At 35.5% G+C, this 17,124-nt stretch overlaps 1 protein-coding gene across 3 annotated transcripts; it reads left to right on the forward strand.

Annotated features, from left to right (window-relative positions):
- The first annotated feature begins 430 nt into the window (after window positions 1–430).
- On the forward strand, window positions 431–17,065 carry septin5a (septin 5a). Of its 3 annotated transcripts, XM_039674683.2 has the most exons (12): window positions 431–611; window positions 757–767; window positions 10,187–10,277; window positions 10,364–10,450; window positions 11,017–11,140; window positions 11,924–12,058; window positions 13,587–13,704; window positions 13,834–13,935; window positions 14,159–14,255; window positions 15,029–15,164; window positions 15,974–16,076; window positions 16,435–17,065. In XM_039674683.2, the coding sequence occupies exons 1-12, from the start codon at window positions 446–448 to the stop codon at window positions 16,495–16,497; spliced, it is 1,233 nt and encodes a 410-aa protein (XP_039530617.1). In that variant the 5' UTR covers window positions 431–445; the 3' UTR covers window positions 16,498–17,065. The 3 variants fall into 3 exon arrangements, with proteins under 3 accessions (XP_039530617.1, XP_039530636.1, XP_039530625.1); XM_039674702.2 differs by lacking the exons at window positions 431–611; window positions 757–767 and adding an exon at window positions 805–825; XM_039674691.2 differs by lacking the exons at window positions 431–611; window positions 757–767 and adding an exon at window positions 7,681–8,002.
- Window positions 17,066–17,124: the final 59 nt, after the last annotated feature.

The raw sequence follows: 17,124 nt of genomic DNA on the forward strand, positions 1-17,124 counted from the left end.
AAATGAACATTTATGGTCCATGAAAGATCTCGTCATAAGGCGCAGCTGAAGTTTTTTATTATTATTATTTATATATATATATATATATATATATATATATATATATATATATATATATATAAAGTAAAATTACTCTGAAAAGGAATGAAAAATTCAGCAAAAAAAAGAGGAAGACCGGTGCAGCTGTAGTATTTTTATTATTTATTTTTTTATTGCAGAACTTATGCAGTAAATACATGTATGAGCAGGGATATGAGCGTGGTTGTATCTCTTTCAATGAACAATAACAACAACAGCAAAAATAAAAATAAGTAAATATCCTGGATTTGCATACATCAAAAAAAAAAAAAATAGATTCACTCTGAAATGAAATGAAAAAATTCAGCAAGAAAAAGAGGAACGCCCTATAGGCACAGCTGTAGTATTCTGTAATAGGTTTCTATGAATGACGTATGTACGGGCGGGGTTTCGCATGCGCTGGACACGCCCCTCCACCCCTGAGGTTCCGAGCTCGAGACAGACCGAAGCCGAGCCCAGCAGAACTGCAGAGAGCGAGACAGGCCGAAACATGAGCACCAACATCAGATATAAGAGCAGGCTAATGAAATCCGGTAATGACACAGACACGGGGACTGTTTTTACTCTTTTTTTATTGTGAGTGAGTGGATGAAATGATGACTATTTCTCTCTTCCTGCATGTGCATCTTCATCCTCGCGCACCTGCTTCCCTCATCCGACCTGCTGCCGCCGCTTCAGAGGACAGTGAGGTGAGAAACAAGCAACTTTACCACACCGCGCAGTTTTCACAGTTCCTACCAATTCATGGTACAAACCGCCGTCGTTTCCACACAAGTTAAACCGCGTGACAAAATCATACGACGGCCAATCTCAATCTGACAGTGTTTTATACATAGGCTATTGCTGCTTTCTTATGTGTTCACGCGAGCGTTTCCTCAGACTGTGCTGTCGCTGTCACAATCCCTCGACTGACGCACGTCATTCCTTCAGGATTATAATAACGCATATCTCTTGCATTCTTCTCCTGATCAGGAAATCTGATGTGTGTTGGCTGTTCTGAGTCGTTGATATGAGGATGATAGTGCTTCTCCTCTCTGGAGGTGTTGTCATGGTTACAGGAGCTGGAGGCTGAGGGTGCTGAGCTCTAGATGTTTGAGTGAAAGAGTGTATATCTGTTGGTGTGTTGATGTGCATTGTGGTTTCAGACCTTGTTCACCCATAAAATGGGTTGTCATGTTGATCATTTAAACAGTCGGGATGGGAACCTTTAGTCCACGTTGCAATCCGATTTGCTATTTAATTTTGCTAGTGTCAGGTGGTGGTATGAGATCAATATTTCTGATCCATTTCGCCCCTATATTTGAAATGCATACACTGCTGTTCAAAAGTTTGGGGTCACACTCAGAAAAAAAGGTACAAAAGCTGTCACTGGTGCTGTACCTTTTCAAAAGGTAAACTTTTGTCCATTTTAGGTGGTAATATGTACATTTTAGGTGCTAATATGCACAATTTAGGTGTTAATATGTACCATTAAGGTACCAATATGCACCCTTTAGGTACAAAAGTGTAACTGCCTCCCAGGGACAGTTTTTGTACTTTTTTTTTTTTTAGATTACTTTCTTTTAAAGAAATTACTTTTATTCAGCAATGATGCATTGGATTGACCAAAAGTGACAATAAAGACACTCATAATGTTACAGAATATTTCAATTTCTAATAAATGCTGTCTTTTGATATGCCTATTCATCGAAGAATCCTAAAAAAAAAAACAGTTTGCACAAGCAACATAACAAGAATTTTGTTTTCAACAAAATTCCTCAACACCTCAGATTTTTGCATATGTTAAGCGAACGTTACATTGTATCATTCTTCAAACATTATGGAATGTTCATTTTGAAATTTGAATGTTCTCTGAACGTTCCGAAACAAGTCGCAACATTTAAAAAATGTTATATGAACATTCAAACTCTGCATGAAAGATGTGTAGAATGCGTAATTTTTTTTTGTGCTAACGTAAAGGTCTTTTTTTAAATGGAGGAACTGGGAAAATGGGAGGAAACTGGGGAAAAAAAAACTTTGTTTAGTTTTTTTTAGGGCCGTGCAAAAATTAATTGCGATTAATCACATCCAAAATAAAAGTCTGTGTTTACATAATATATTTGTGTGTGCTGTATATAATTATACAGCACAAGCAACAGTTAAATAATTAAACAGTTTGCACAAGCAACATAACAAGAATTTTGTTTTCAACAAAATTCCTCAACACCTCAGATTTTTGCATATGTTAAGCGAACGTTACATTGTATCATTCTTCAAACATTATGGAATGTTCATTTTGAAACTTGAATGTTCTCTGAACGTTCCGAAACAAGTCGCAACATTTAAAAAATGTTATATGAACATTCAAACTCTGCATGAAAGATGTGTAGTATGCGTAATTTTTTTTTTGTGCTAACGTAAAGGTCTTTTTTTAAATGGAGGAACTGGGAAAATGGGGGGAAACTGGGGAAAAAAAAACTAAAAATTTGTTTAGTTTTTTTTAGGGCCGTGCAAAAATTAATTGCGATTAATCACATCCAAAATAAAAGTCTGTGTTTACATAATATATTTGTGTGTGCTGTATATAATTATTTTGTATATATAAATACACACACATGCATGTATATATTTAAGAAAATGTGTTATTCATATATAAAATATTTATATTTATATAATATAGATTATCTATTTATAAATATATACAGAATTTAAGCGCAAATAATTCTTAAATATATACATGCATGTATTTATATATACAAAATAATTATATACAGCACACACAAATATATAATGTAAACACAGACTTTTATTTTGGATGCGATTAATCGCAATTGACTTTTGCACAGCCCTAGTTTTTTTACTTTACGAGTATAATAGTATATGGTTTAGTGGTAAACCCTGAAGGCAAGTAACACGTTGCTGGTTGCAATTTGCTGATTTGATCTCCATGATAATTGTGGACTTGAATTTAGCATCTGTTAAAAGATTAATTCTTTCTATTTTCCTATATGTATGTACAGAAGCTGTTAGCGATTTCACACGGCTTCCAGCACTTGAACCATGAACACACAAGTGCAGTTCCTAGAAAACTCATCATCCTACGCAAAAGCAAAATGCAACAGCAAACACCCACACACACACATTCTGTCAATGCCTCAAGATCTCTCTTACTCTCTCTCTCTCTCTCTCTCTGCATTGAAGCTTAATAGCTTAATGGTGTGGAAGGCTGGCTGCCATTTCAGACTTGTCTTATTTATCTCTGAAAAGGTCACTGCATTAAAATAAAGCAGTGTGTGTGTGTGTGTGTGTTTCTATAGAACGAGATGTCTGTCAGTGAAGTGCGCAGCTGCATACGGCGTGACAGATGGCAGAATTGAAGTTTCTTTTGATCATGAAGTCAAATGGCCTCTGTAGCTGTTCAAATGCCACGACGAGAAACGTCCATCTCAGGATTTACAGTACGAGAGAGGACAGAGCGTTCAGTACATGCTCAAGAAAAAGTTTTAGTTCACCTCTATTTGGATTAGACCTGTATGCCAGAAATGTATTTCAATTAGTCATAAATTTTCCCTGATTTGTCACTAGACATTAAATTATGCTCATTTCAAATACTTATATCACTGACAACAGTAGTCCATAGCTTGGATAACATTTACAATATATTCAACAGTTAATCTAAATTGTAATAATATCTCAAAATATTTCTGTTTTACTGTATTTTAGATCAAATAAATGCAGCATTGGTGAGCAGAAGAGACTTTCAAAAACCGATCTAAACCAGTGCTCCCTAAAGTGCTGTGGGAAGTTGTCAGTTTAAACCCCACAACTATCACCATTTTTCCTCTGAGCATCACTCTGAGCATAAGTGTACTGTAAGTTACCCTGGATAATGTGTGTTGAACCATTTAAACACATGTCATGCCTGAACCAATAAAGCTGACATGGTCTGTTTGTGCTTGACCCAGTGCAGCTGCCGTAGAGCCCCGAGGATGTTTAGTCAGCGCTGAAAGTCTCGTGTTCATTCACTTCTCTTCCTTCAGGCGTCTCTCCTCCCTTCCCATCATTATGACATCATCAGCATGTTCCAAACCCACATGCAGTGTAACATGAGACAGCTCACATGACATCATTGGTCCCACCTCACTCTTAAATATCACTGAGCAGCAGGAAGGAGATGAGCAGGATGTCTCTATTTCAATTAGAATTAGAAATGTTATTTTGCATTTTAACTGCAGGGTTGGCTGGGCATCGCTATACAGTTGCTAAAGTATTCGGAATGCCGTTCTGTGCTTTATTATGTGGTTGCTAGGGTGTTCTGAGTGGTTGCCAGGGTGTCGCTGTGCAGTTGCTAAGGTATTTTTCTAATTGCTTTGTGTGCATTTCAGTGCAATTGCAGTACACTTTACTATTGCTGCAGTTGTGGTTGGTTTTAGTGTGTTGCTATGCAATTGTTAGGGTGTTCTGAGTGGTTGCCAGGGTGTCGCTATGCAGTTGCTAAGGTATTTCTCTAATTGCTTTGTTTGCATTGCAATGCAATTGCAGTACACTTTACTATTGCTGCAGTTGTGGTTGGTTTTAGTGTGTTGCTATGCAATTGTTAGGGTGTTCTGGGTGGTTGCCAGGGTGTCGCTATGCAGTTTCTAAGATATTTTTCTAATTGCTTTGTGTGCATTTCAGTGCAATTGCAGTACACTTTACTATTGCTGCAGTTGTGTTTTTTTAGTGTGTTGCTATGCAATTGTTAGGGTGTTCTGGGTGGTTGCCAGGGTGTCGCTGTGCAGTTCCTAAGGTATTTTTCTAATTGCTTTGTGTGCATTTCAATGCAATTGCAGTACATTTCACTATTGCTGCAGTTGTGGTTGTTTTTAGTGTGTTGCTATGCAATTGTTAGGGTGTTTTGGGTGGTTGCCAGGGTGTCGCTATGCAGTTGCTAAGGTATTTTTCTTCATCAGAATGGTACGAAACTTGGTAAAGGTTTTGGCACTTGCTATTTGAACACACACACAACACTGTAAAAAATAATCCTGTAAAAATGGTAAACTACTGGCAGCTGTGGTTGCCAGCATCATACCGTAAAAATACGTTGTGTTACTGTTTTCAAAATTAACAGCTAAATATCATATTGTCAGCTAGAGTCTAAAGCTTTAATTTAACAGCTTTATGCTCAAACACAAAAACAGTAATACACCATATTTTTACGGTATGATGCTGGCAACCACAGCTGCCAGTAGTTTACCGTTTTTTTTACAAGATTATTGTTTTAAAAAGATTTAAATCATGTAAAGGGTTAAATGGTGCTGAAAAAAATAGTCACGCTTGTATTGTTCGCAGTCAAAAATGAATGCATTGGAAACGAATGGAGGACGAATTTTATCACGTTTAGTACTGCACCCAAACAAAATCTTTGGATTTGGATTGGATTTTTTGGTTTGGATTTTCTCACAGTTTTTGAGTAAAACATGCTTTGGAAAATATATATTTCATATAAAATTTAAAATAGTATTTTTATGCAATCTGCATTCAAGTTTCACAACATTTTAAGTTGGAAATTTCATCTTCAGCTCTATGCTCAAAAAGTGATCAACAGGTAATAAATAACTATAACTATTCCATAGATATAACTTAGCACCATAAAATCTCCTAAAAAATACAAAATATTGAAATAAAAAATATTATAAACAAAAATAAATTAGTTTGAAATAATTCGATCATTTTTGACTGCACCAGAGGGTTAAATGAAAGCTGTTTCCTCCATTTTAATACACTGATCGTATCAGAGTTCCTCAGACAACACTGGTTTAAAACAATAGAGATATTGGATTGTGTCAGGTGGCACTGAGGGATGGCAGCTGGACAGTGAGAGGGTGTTGTTCTCTGTAGGGTGGGGGAACCAGGGCTATTGTATCACTCAAAGACATCTGTTCTGCTCTATTCAAAAGACCCCCTTTGGACCCCCCACCAGCACACTGATCATCTATATGCATGACCAGCACCCCCACCAACACTATTATAGGGCAAATCATGCTTAATATCAAGATGTGTATTAGTGGTGTTTGCTCAGATATCACTATATTACTATTGCTCAGATTAGATTTAGTGATCTAAATGGCCTCAAACCTTTAGTATTAATCCCATTTCACTCAGCCAATGTAGCCCTCAAACCGTATTCACTTTGTAATTGTGGACAAATGTGGGCACAGAGGACTCAGGTGTGATCCTAATTTTTATTTAATATAAATGTTATATCACTGTCTTGGATAAAGTTTTGTATATCCATTTATGGTGTTTTTTATTTTTATTTTGGGGGTATTTTTGAATTTATTTACTTCAAAAAGTACCATATTTTCTATGTAAATTATGCTTATTTTTATGTTTTATTTTTTATTATTTTTTTTTAACTGCATTAAAATATCATTCCAATAAGTTCTTAGGGCTAAAACCTAAAGATGAAGTGACTTTTCTGTCACCCGGTGGCTTATTTTAGTATGCTCTAAATTACAGTTTTTCCCATTCATTTCTATGGGTGCCCATTTTTGACCCAAATACAAGATTAAGGAGTTTTTTTTTCACCCACTTAACATTGTAGAATTGAGTCAAAAATAAATTGTGTGTGTTCAGGAGGCAAACTTAGGAAAAGTAGCCAAGTCTTGTACCGCTCAGATCAAGGGAAGTATTTTTTAAAAATAAATCAAAACTATTTTGCCCACATTTGTCCAGAATACGGTTTTAGGGTTAAAGATTCAATCACACACATTCACAGAATCATCGATAAGCACATCGGACATTGATACGTTTTTTTGATGCGTTCAGTAATTAAGCTTTGAATTTATACATTTAATCCAATCATTATTTGATCAAAAATAGAGTAAAAACAGTAATACTGTATAATATTATTACAATTTACAGTTAATATGATCAAAAATAATTTTCAGCATCATTACTCCAGTCTTCAGTGTCACACGATCCTTCAGAAATCACTCTAATATGATGATTTTCTGCTCAAAGAAACATTTCTGATTATTATATCAGTGTTAAAAACAGTCATGCTGCTTCATATTTTTGTGGAAAACCTTGATGCATTATTTTTCAGGATTCTTTGATGAATAGAAAGTTCAAAAGAACAGCATTTATTCAAAACTTTCGTAACAGTATACATGTCTTTACTGTAACTTTCAATCAATTTAATGCATCCTTGATGTATAAAAGTATTAATTTCATTCATTCATTCAACAAATGTTTTACAAACACCAAACTTTTGAACAGTATATATATATTTTATACAGGCAAAAATATGCATCCTCATAGCATTTGTAAGTAATACTACAGTAGAGGTCACTCTGCTGTGCTGTAGTCTGTAGAAAAGCTGTGTGTGTGTGTGCAAGTCTGGCAAGGTCTGGTGGGAAGGGTGTGGCTGCCATCTTACTAAATGTGTCTTGCTCCCTCACACACACACACACACACACATAGAAATCCCTACACCTCAGAGCCGTCTATGGAAAAAAAGTGGGGGAGGAATGAAAGGCTAAATGAATGAGTGTTTTTATTCCTGCCCCCCTTTCCTGTCTAAAATTGCTTCCATGCTTTTTTCCCCCCTTTACGTCTTTTCGTTTCTCTTACTCACTCACTCTCTCGCACTCACTACCTTCTTTTGTCAGTCTTTCATTCAGTCATGTGGGGATTCCTCTGTCTGCCTGTCTGAACACGGCATGCTGGGATGTGCCATGGGCAAGACACAGACAGCAATCAAGGAAAAGGAAAGCAGAGATTGTTTATAGAGGAAGAGAGTGGTAAACTGAGAGTCAGAGAGAGAGAGAGAGATCACGCTGGTTTAAAGACGGACGGTACACATTTCTGAGGCGTCTGGTTCAGGATGGACAACATGATGCTGCAGGAGAAACTGGTGGAGAAACTTCTGTGTCCCCGAACCAGAACCACTCGACAGAAGGTTCGGTCTTTATATGTATTGTAAATTTCATATGTATATATATATATATATATATATATATATATAGTTAACTAGTTAACTAAATGGAAGCATATTTAGTTGCATCTTTATATATATATATATATATATATATATGAGACTATATGAGAAAAGCCGCAAATGAATATGCTTCCATTTAGTTTATTAATAAGTGTTATTGTAAATATTTTGACATCACACACTTAAAAAAAGATTTTCTTACTGAGTATTTTGTCTTGTTTTACAGTATAAGTATTTAAGCATTCTTAAACGAAGACATGTTTTCTTGAGAAGCAAAACTTCAAGATATTAAGTTTTGTGTACTGAAAAATGATTTAAAATTAAGTGAGTTTATGTTATAAACAAGAACAATATCTGCCAGTTGGGTCAGAAAAATAATCTTGTTTTCATTTTTGAATTAAGTTTATTTTTCTGAGCCAGATTGGCAAACCCAGAATTTAGCATAAATTCACTTATTTTTGAGGCATTTTTCAGAAAATAAGACACAGTATATATTTTTTTGTATTTTTATGTTAAGAAATTTATGCTGAAAACTAAGACAAACATAGATTTTAATTTCAGGAAAAAAAAAAAAAAAAAAAAAATATATATATATATATATATATATATATATATATATATTTTTTTTTTTGCAGTGCATGCATGATATTATACACATTTTGGTGCTTTGAATTCTTATTCTGTTAAAGATTTGAACAAACCTCTGAGTATCAAGCCTGAATATTATTAACCCTAACAATTAATCTTTCGTGTGTAACTAGCAAACACTTTTAGAATACCTCAGCAACACCCGTCCCTAACAACCATTTTTAGAATACCTCAGCAACACCCTAGCAACCACTGTTAGAATACCTCAGCAAAACCCTAGCAACCACTTTTAGAATACCTCAGCAACACCTTTGAAACCACTTTAGAATACCTCAGCAACACCTTAGCAACCACTTTTAGAATACCTCAGCAACACCCTAACAACCACTTTTAGAATACCTCAGCAACACCCTAACAACCACTTTTAGAATACCTCAGCAACACCCTAACAACCACTTTTAGAATACCTCAGCAACACCTTAGCAACCACTTTTAGAATACCTCAGCAACACCCTAACAACCACTTTTAGAATACCTCAGCAACACCTTAGCAACCACTTTTAGAATACCTCAGCAACACCCTAACAACCACTTTTAGAATACCTCAGCAACACCCTAACAACCACTTTTAGAATACCTCAGCAACACCTTAGCAACCACTTTTAGAATACCTCAGCAACACCTTTGACACCACTTTAGAATACCTCAGCAACACCCTAGCAACCACTTTTAGAATACCTCAGCAACACCCTAACAACTACTTTTAGAATACCTCAGCAACACCTTAGCGACCACTTTTAGAATACCTCAGGAACACCCTAGCAACCACTGTTAGAATACCTCAGCAAAACCCTAGCAACCACTTTTAGAATACCTCAGCAACACCCTAGCAACCACTTTTAGAATACCTCAGCAACACCCTAGCAACCACCCTGAAACCCCAAACAGCCTCATACCAGCATGCTAAAAATCCTTCAGGACACTTTAAGAACAGCATAGTTTTGCTTCAAAAATCTCATTGTTTGTACTCAATGTCATTGAATTCCACACACATCTTCTCTCACACACACTGTGCATGTGGGGTGAGATTCGGCAGGGTTTCTCTTTTCTAGGACGATGGTCTGCGGAAACACACATGACGGGCTGTGAGATGCTCTGGCAGTCAGATGAGTTGTGTTTGGCCCAAGTTTGAGTGTGTTAAAAAGACTTTTTCAGCTTATGTAAATATGGCTTATGTGTGTGTGTTTGGCCTGAACACTAAGCTGGTTCTGCTGTCAGGATTGATCGTGATTTTTCTTTCATTCAGCGCATAACCGTCAGTAATATTAGTGTCTGTTTGAGCGGTTATGAATGCTGAGCAGTTTCCGGCACAGTTGGTAGATCTGCAGGAGTCTCAACACTACTGGCATTTTCATGCTCTGCTATTTTTGTGCCAGTCTGACGATTCACAGAAGCTCTCTCTTAAAGGGACAGTCCACCCAAAATAATCATTCAAAACATGTATGACTTTCTTTCTTCCAGGAGAAATAATACAGATTGTTCATTTTTGGCTTTCAGGACAAGCAGTATGTCGGCTTTGCCACGCTTCCTAATCAGGTCCACAGGAAGTCGGTGAAGAAGGGCTTCGACTTCACCCTCATGGTGGCAGGTATGTCTGAGATCATCGTTATAGCATGTGACACTGACTTCATGCTCAACTTTGTCAATAACAAGAACAATGTGTGTGTGTTTTAGGGGAATCTGGATTGGGCAAGTCTACTCTAGTTAACAGCCTCTTCCTCACAGATCTCTATAAAGACAGGAAATTACTAAATGCAGAAGGTAAGAATTGTCTTAAAGGAACAGTACACCAAAAAAAAAAATCCTTTTTGTTTATATTAAGCATACAATATACACTACTGTTGAAAAGTTTAAGGTCAGTAAGATTTTTTTCCCCAAATAAAAGAATACTTTTATTCAGCAAGAATGCATTTAATTGATTAAAAGTGACAGTAAAGACTATATTATATTTATTATATTTAAATAAATGCTATTCTTTTGGACTTTTTATTCACCAAACTAAAAGTTTTAAACTGTTTTCAGCCTAGAAACTAATGAGAAATGTTTCTTGAGCAGCAAATCATCATATTAAAGTGATTTCTGAAAGGTCATGTGACACTGAAGACTGGAGTAATGATGCTGAAAATTCAGCTTTGATCACAGGGGAAAAAAATATTAATAATTTTAACATATTCAAATTAAATGGTAATAATATTTCACAATATTACAGTTTTTTTTTCTGTATTTTCTTATCAAATAAATGCAGCCTTGCTGAGCAGAAGAGACTTGTATATCTCTCAATCGTTTTTGTCAGGTTTTTATGCTGTATTGTTTGTTTCCTGTGACAGAGCGTATTAATCAGACAGTTGAGATCACCAAACACACGGTGGACATTGAGGAGAAAGGAGTCAAACTCAAACTCACTATTGTGGACACGCCGGGGTTTGGAGATGCCGTCAATAATAATGAATGGTGAGAATTCAGCATCACATGACAACTAAATTACGAAACAGATAATTATGGTCTTGGATGCTTTATTTCTCAATACAGCATTTTATGAAAACAAAAAGTGTTTTAGGATGTGTTGTGTTCACACTTATAGTTCAGTTCGCTTGGTTCGTTTGGTCCGGACCAATAAATATATAAAAATAAGAGTTTATTTTTTTACAAAATAAGAGTTTGTGTTTACGTAATATATGTGGGTGTACTGTGTATAATTATTTTGTATATACATAAATACACACACATGCATGCATATTTAAGAAAAAAAATATTTATATATAAAATATTTAAATTTAAATATAATATAAATTATATATAAATCTATATACATGAAAATTGTTCTTAAATATATACAAGCATGTGTGTGTATATATATATATATAATAATTATATACAGTGCACCCACATATATTATGTAAACACAAACTTTTATTTTGGATGCGATTAATCGCGATTAATTGCTTGACAGCCCTAATATATATTAGTCCTGGTCTACATACACACCCTACATTTGTTCTTGTTTTAGAAGCAGTTTCACTCGGATATACATCACAATAGGGAAGATAATACTATCACAACTGTTTATTGCTGATATTAACCGGCATCAGAGATGAGTGAACCTAAATGTGCTGAAATATCAACTTAAAAACGTTTTTAAGCTAAACGATAGGGTTCGGTTGAAAATAAATTTGTCCTAATCTGTTATTGTATTCAGTTCTGATGTGAAGAGTGTGTGTCTATCTGTGTCTGCAGTTGGAAGCCCATCACAGACTACATCGACCAGCAGTTTGAGCAGTACTTCAGAGATGAGAGCGGACTGAACAGAAAGAACATCCTAGACAACAGAGTGCACTGCTGCCTGTACTTCATACCACCGTTCGGACACGGGTGCGAAAACACCCTTTATATGAGTGTGGGAGCGGGCCTGTCATATATGGGTCAAGTTCACATGCATCCTTCTCCACATTTGCATAATAATACAAGATGGTCCATTGTGCCCGTTTGTAGCGTATATTAATGCCATTCTTTACAATTTGTTTGTCTTTGAGTGCAAAATGTGCAATTAGCACATGAAGAGTTCAGATGCAAAAGCCTCTAAATGCCATTTGAAATTTTCTTCTAAAATGACAATTTTTATCAAGCTTGTATATTTAAGTTCAGTAATTTCACTTAAATGACAATTAATAGGTAATCTTCATTGCCATTTGAGTGAAATTACTGAACTTAAATATACAAGCTTGATAAAAATTGTCATTTTAGAAGAAAATTTCAAATGGCACTTAGAGGCTTTTGCATCTGAACTCTTCACATATTCCTCCTTATTACTCCAAATCAATACAAAATGATATCGATATACAAAACAATTTAAAGGGATGCTCCACTTTTTTTGGAAATAGGCTCATTTTACCACTCTCCCAGAGTTAAACAGTTGGGTTTTACCGTTATCGAGTGCATTCAGCCGATTTTTTGATATTGACATTGACTTCCATAGTATATTTTTTTCCTACTATGGAAGTCAATGAGACCAGAAACTGTCTGGTTACTGATATTCTTCTAAATATCATAAAATCGGCTGAATGCACTCGATAACGGTAAAACCCAACTGTTTAACTCTGGGGGAGTGGTAAAATGAGCCTATTTCCAAAAAAAGTGGAGTATCCCTTTAAACAATAAAAAGATATCTGTCAATTGATAGTAAATTGTCTCCAAGTATTCATTTATTTAATTATACTAAAAAAAAATCAAGCTTATTTTAAGATTACATACAGATGAAGCACCTTATCAATATTAGTTCATATTGTTCATACAAGTTAGTAAACCTGCCACGGACTCTCAGATGTGAATTTATGAATTCATATTTAATTTAATTCTCGAGCGAGACATTTTTGATGGTGTATTTTTGACATACAGTACTATTCAACGTTGCTTAAAAGTCTTACTTTTCAATTCCGGTGACAATTAACGTGAAAAGTTACTAATGCCGAATTTTAGTATTGATTATTGTAAATGAAAATCGTATTTTCTGTCGTGACTGTCAGTGATTTGTGAGCTACACGTTTATAATAAGTAAAAAGGTGTACGTTTTGCAATGAAGATAAAAAGTTACAGATCAATACATATTTGTGGACTAATGACTAGTACTGGCTTGAATAAATAAAAAACATGATTCATCGATCAGATCACATTAAAAATCAATTACTTTTGTACTTTTACTCAAATGAGTATGAATACTTTTACTGGAAGTGTCTGTACTTTTACTCAAATACTTCATTTGTGTTCTTAATCCACCGCTGGTATTTAATACATAATAGAAGTCAATAGAAATAGAGATGGATTTGGGGTGGTTGTGGAATATGATGCATATAGATATAATATGCATCGTATACTTAGACTCATTGTTGCTTTTATGGTTTAGTTTGCGGCCGGTGGACGTGGAGTTCATGAAGGCTCTACATGAGAAAGTGAACATCATTCCTCTGATCTCTAAAGCCGACTGTCTCACGCCGAACGAGGTGAAAAAACTCAAGGACAGGGTGAGTGGACCCGATCTGATCTGATGTCCTCTGAATGGTGCTCCTGATTTAATCAATTAGTTTATACTTGACCAAACGCATCCGATTCAAGCTAGTTGTTAACGAGATGTGATGCTCGTTTTCCTGCAGGTTCGAGACGAGATCGAGCGCTTCGGGATTAAAGTGTATCAGTTTCCTGAGTGTGACTCTGATGAAGAGGAGGAGTTCAAACAGATGGACAAAGAGCTGAAGGTCTGGGAAACACATCTCATAAGTCTCATCTCCTAAATATCATTTTTTTGCAAAATGATTTGAATGAATTTGAATCCATTTTGACTGATTTTACCCATATTATGGTCTTTTTACTTTTACTTTAATGCAAAAGGTGTATTGATTGAGATATAAGAGAATACCAGGTCTTATGTAATGAACATTGAATGATCTATGTGTGTGTGTGTGTGTGTGTGTGCTGTAGGAGTGCACTCCCTTTGCTGTCATTGGCAGTAATGCAGTGGTGGAGGCCAGAGGTCAGAGGGTCAGAGGTCGTCTTTACCCCTGGGGTATCGTGGAAGGTCTGTATTCTTATACAGTAAATACACAAACGCAGATATAGCACCCCTTGTGGCAATTGTGGGAATGCAATAGTGCAATCATTTTTATTTATTTTTTTAACTATGTTTTTATTGAACTTTTCTTATACAGAGAAAAATAAAATAAAAAAATATAAAATAAAATAAAAACTTTTAAAAAAAGAAAAAAAAAAAGAAAATACACAAGCCCTTGACAGCACTTCAAAGAATACACCGCATACCAGTACACTGTCTGCATTATTCATAAATTAACATATATCAAGTCTATTTATTTCCAGTAAATTTTTAATTAATGCCCACTTCTGGCGAAAAATGTCAGATTGAAACTGCAAATCCGCAGTCATCTTCTCAAATCTGTTTCAGTCTGTGTTTTGACACATTTTCCAGTGATGAAATATGCAATTTTTTTTATATTTTTTACAGTTTAAGCTCACATATACATGCAGTTTTTTCAGGCCTTTTAGTGCTTGTCTGTGCATGAATCAATATTTCATGTGTCTCAAAAATGTATTGTTGGCTCTGTGACCCACTCAGTTCTTCTGTTGTAAATCGCTTCGGATGAAAGCAGCTAAATCCATAAATGTATTTGTAAACGCCATATAATATAATTTTTTTTTTTGCATAAAACCCAAGAGGAATGGTGTGTAATGCTGGTTTTCAATACACACTTTCAAACCTGTAAATGAGAATCAGCATGTGTAAAACTATGTTTCAGAAGTGTTTGTGTTCATGAACTCTTTGTGTGTTTTGTTCAGTGGAGAATCAGTCTCACTGTGACTTTGTGAAACTGAGAAACATGCTGATTCGCTCTCACATGCACGACCTGAAAGACGTGACGTGCGACGTGCACTACGAAAACTACAGAGCCAACTGCATCCAGGAGATGACCAGGTGTGTGTAACATTCACAGACTGATTCATGTCAATGTAATGGGGATATAATATAATATAATATAATATTAGAGCCCGACCGATAAAGGATTTTGAAGGCCGATACCGATACAAATATTTTTGGGTTTTAAAATCCGATATTCCGATATATATCGGCCGATATTTATTTTTTTAATTAAATATTGTTGGATTTCACACACGTGTAAAAGAAAAGCTAACTTTTCTGCACAAGATACGTTTGATAGTTTTTCTCCAAGTCTAAATGTTCACTCCTCGCAAGTATAACTTACATTTTACAATGCAGGGACTGTAACTAGAGATATGCTAGTTATAAATACAGTAATCATTACTTTATTTAGGCAGAAAAAGTTCATTGTGGTTTCCAAGCTCATTAGTGTTAACGTTAGCGGTCTTCCACTGATGATAGTGGCATTAGCTTGCTTTGTGGTTAGCTAGTCTATGATGAGCCATAATTTAGCAATAGATAACATCATACTGCAAATTGTAAAACATACATTTTCAATATAACAGGCCAAGGAGAGATGATTAATGCGTGTTTCGTCTATTTTTATTTTATTTTTTAAATATTCATTTATCCATTTATAACTTCCGATACCGATATTATGGAAATTGCCTAAAATCGGCCGATAATATCGGCTGGCCGATATATCGGTCTGGCTCTATATAATATAATATAATATAATTAATATAATAGGGAAGCAAAACACTGGCTCTGAGGCTCTGATGCTTTTCTTTTCAGCCTAGATGGAGTTAATATGAGACTTGTGTGTGTGTGTGTGTGTGTTTCAGTAAACTTGCACAGGATAACCGTACGGATAGTCCGCTACCCATCCTGCCTCTGCCAACACCAGACGGAGAGACCGAGAGACTCATAAAGATGAAGGATGAAGAGGTATAAAAAGGGCATATCCTATTATGCTTTTTTAAAAATATTTTCTACTTTCTTTAGTGTGTAATGTTGCTGTTTGAGTCCCGAAGTCAACAATATAAGAATATAGTTATCTAGTAGAGCCCCGAAAACAACATCAAGACTTTGTAAAAGGGCGTAATAGGTCCTCTTTAAAGCATCACAGAGATATGTGCTATAGTTCGTGGTTATGAAGGTGTCGTGTCAGTCTTATGCACAGCCCTTCAAGTAAAGTGTTACCATCAGGGTAATGAGGATAATAAAAAAGCATGCTAATATTGCTATTGTGCATTTGAGTTTAAAGTTGCAATGACATGTTTCTGACTGTGTTTTGTTTGTTCAGCTGAAGAGGATGCAGGAGATGCTGGAAAAGATGCAACAACAGATGCATGAGAAAGACCAGTGATGCTGCCTGACACACACACACACACACACACACACTGCACCCCTCAGATGTGAATGCATTTAAATGATACTGTACAAATATCATATCTAGAGGTCTGACCGCTCTGTTCATCTGCTCGGTGCTTCTGTCTGCCTGGATCAAATATGGTGCAGCTGTCATGTGGAGCGTACATAAACCTGTTTACCATTAACTTAAATTAACTTCTAAAGGGATCTAATTTATATTGACTTTTTTTTATTTGCTTAGCAAGACGAATGCGTGTGTAAGTTGTTTTCTGACAGTCCAGAGAGAGAAAGAGAGTGTGTGTGAGGTCCTTTTTCCTATGAAATTGTCGGGTTCAGTGGCGGTTTTGGTTTTTATAGTGAATGTGAACATACAGCTCCAATATATTGTTATCTCTAAACATACAACATACTCAGAATGCTGTTTTTTGCTTGTTTTATAACTATAATAATTGGAGTCAAATCTATTCCGTTATTATTAGTGTTAATGGCCTTTAATAATTTAATAATTTATATTATTATGTCAATTGTTTATGTAAAGCTTGCTAATAAATGTGAATAATTTATCAGTTGTCATTGTATTCGTTTGCTGGTTTCATATTCGCATCATTGATCGGTATCTGTT

The sequence above is a fragment of the Pimephales promelas genome, chromosome 14, assembly GCF_988280905.1.
Source record: "Pimephales promelas chromosome 14, fPimPro1.hap1.1, whole genome shotgun sequence".
Taxonomy (NCBI): Eukaryota; Metazoa; Chordata; class Actinopteri; order Cypriniformes; family Leuciscidae; genus Pimephales; species Pimephales promelas.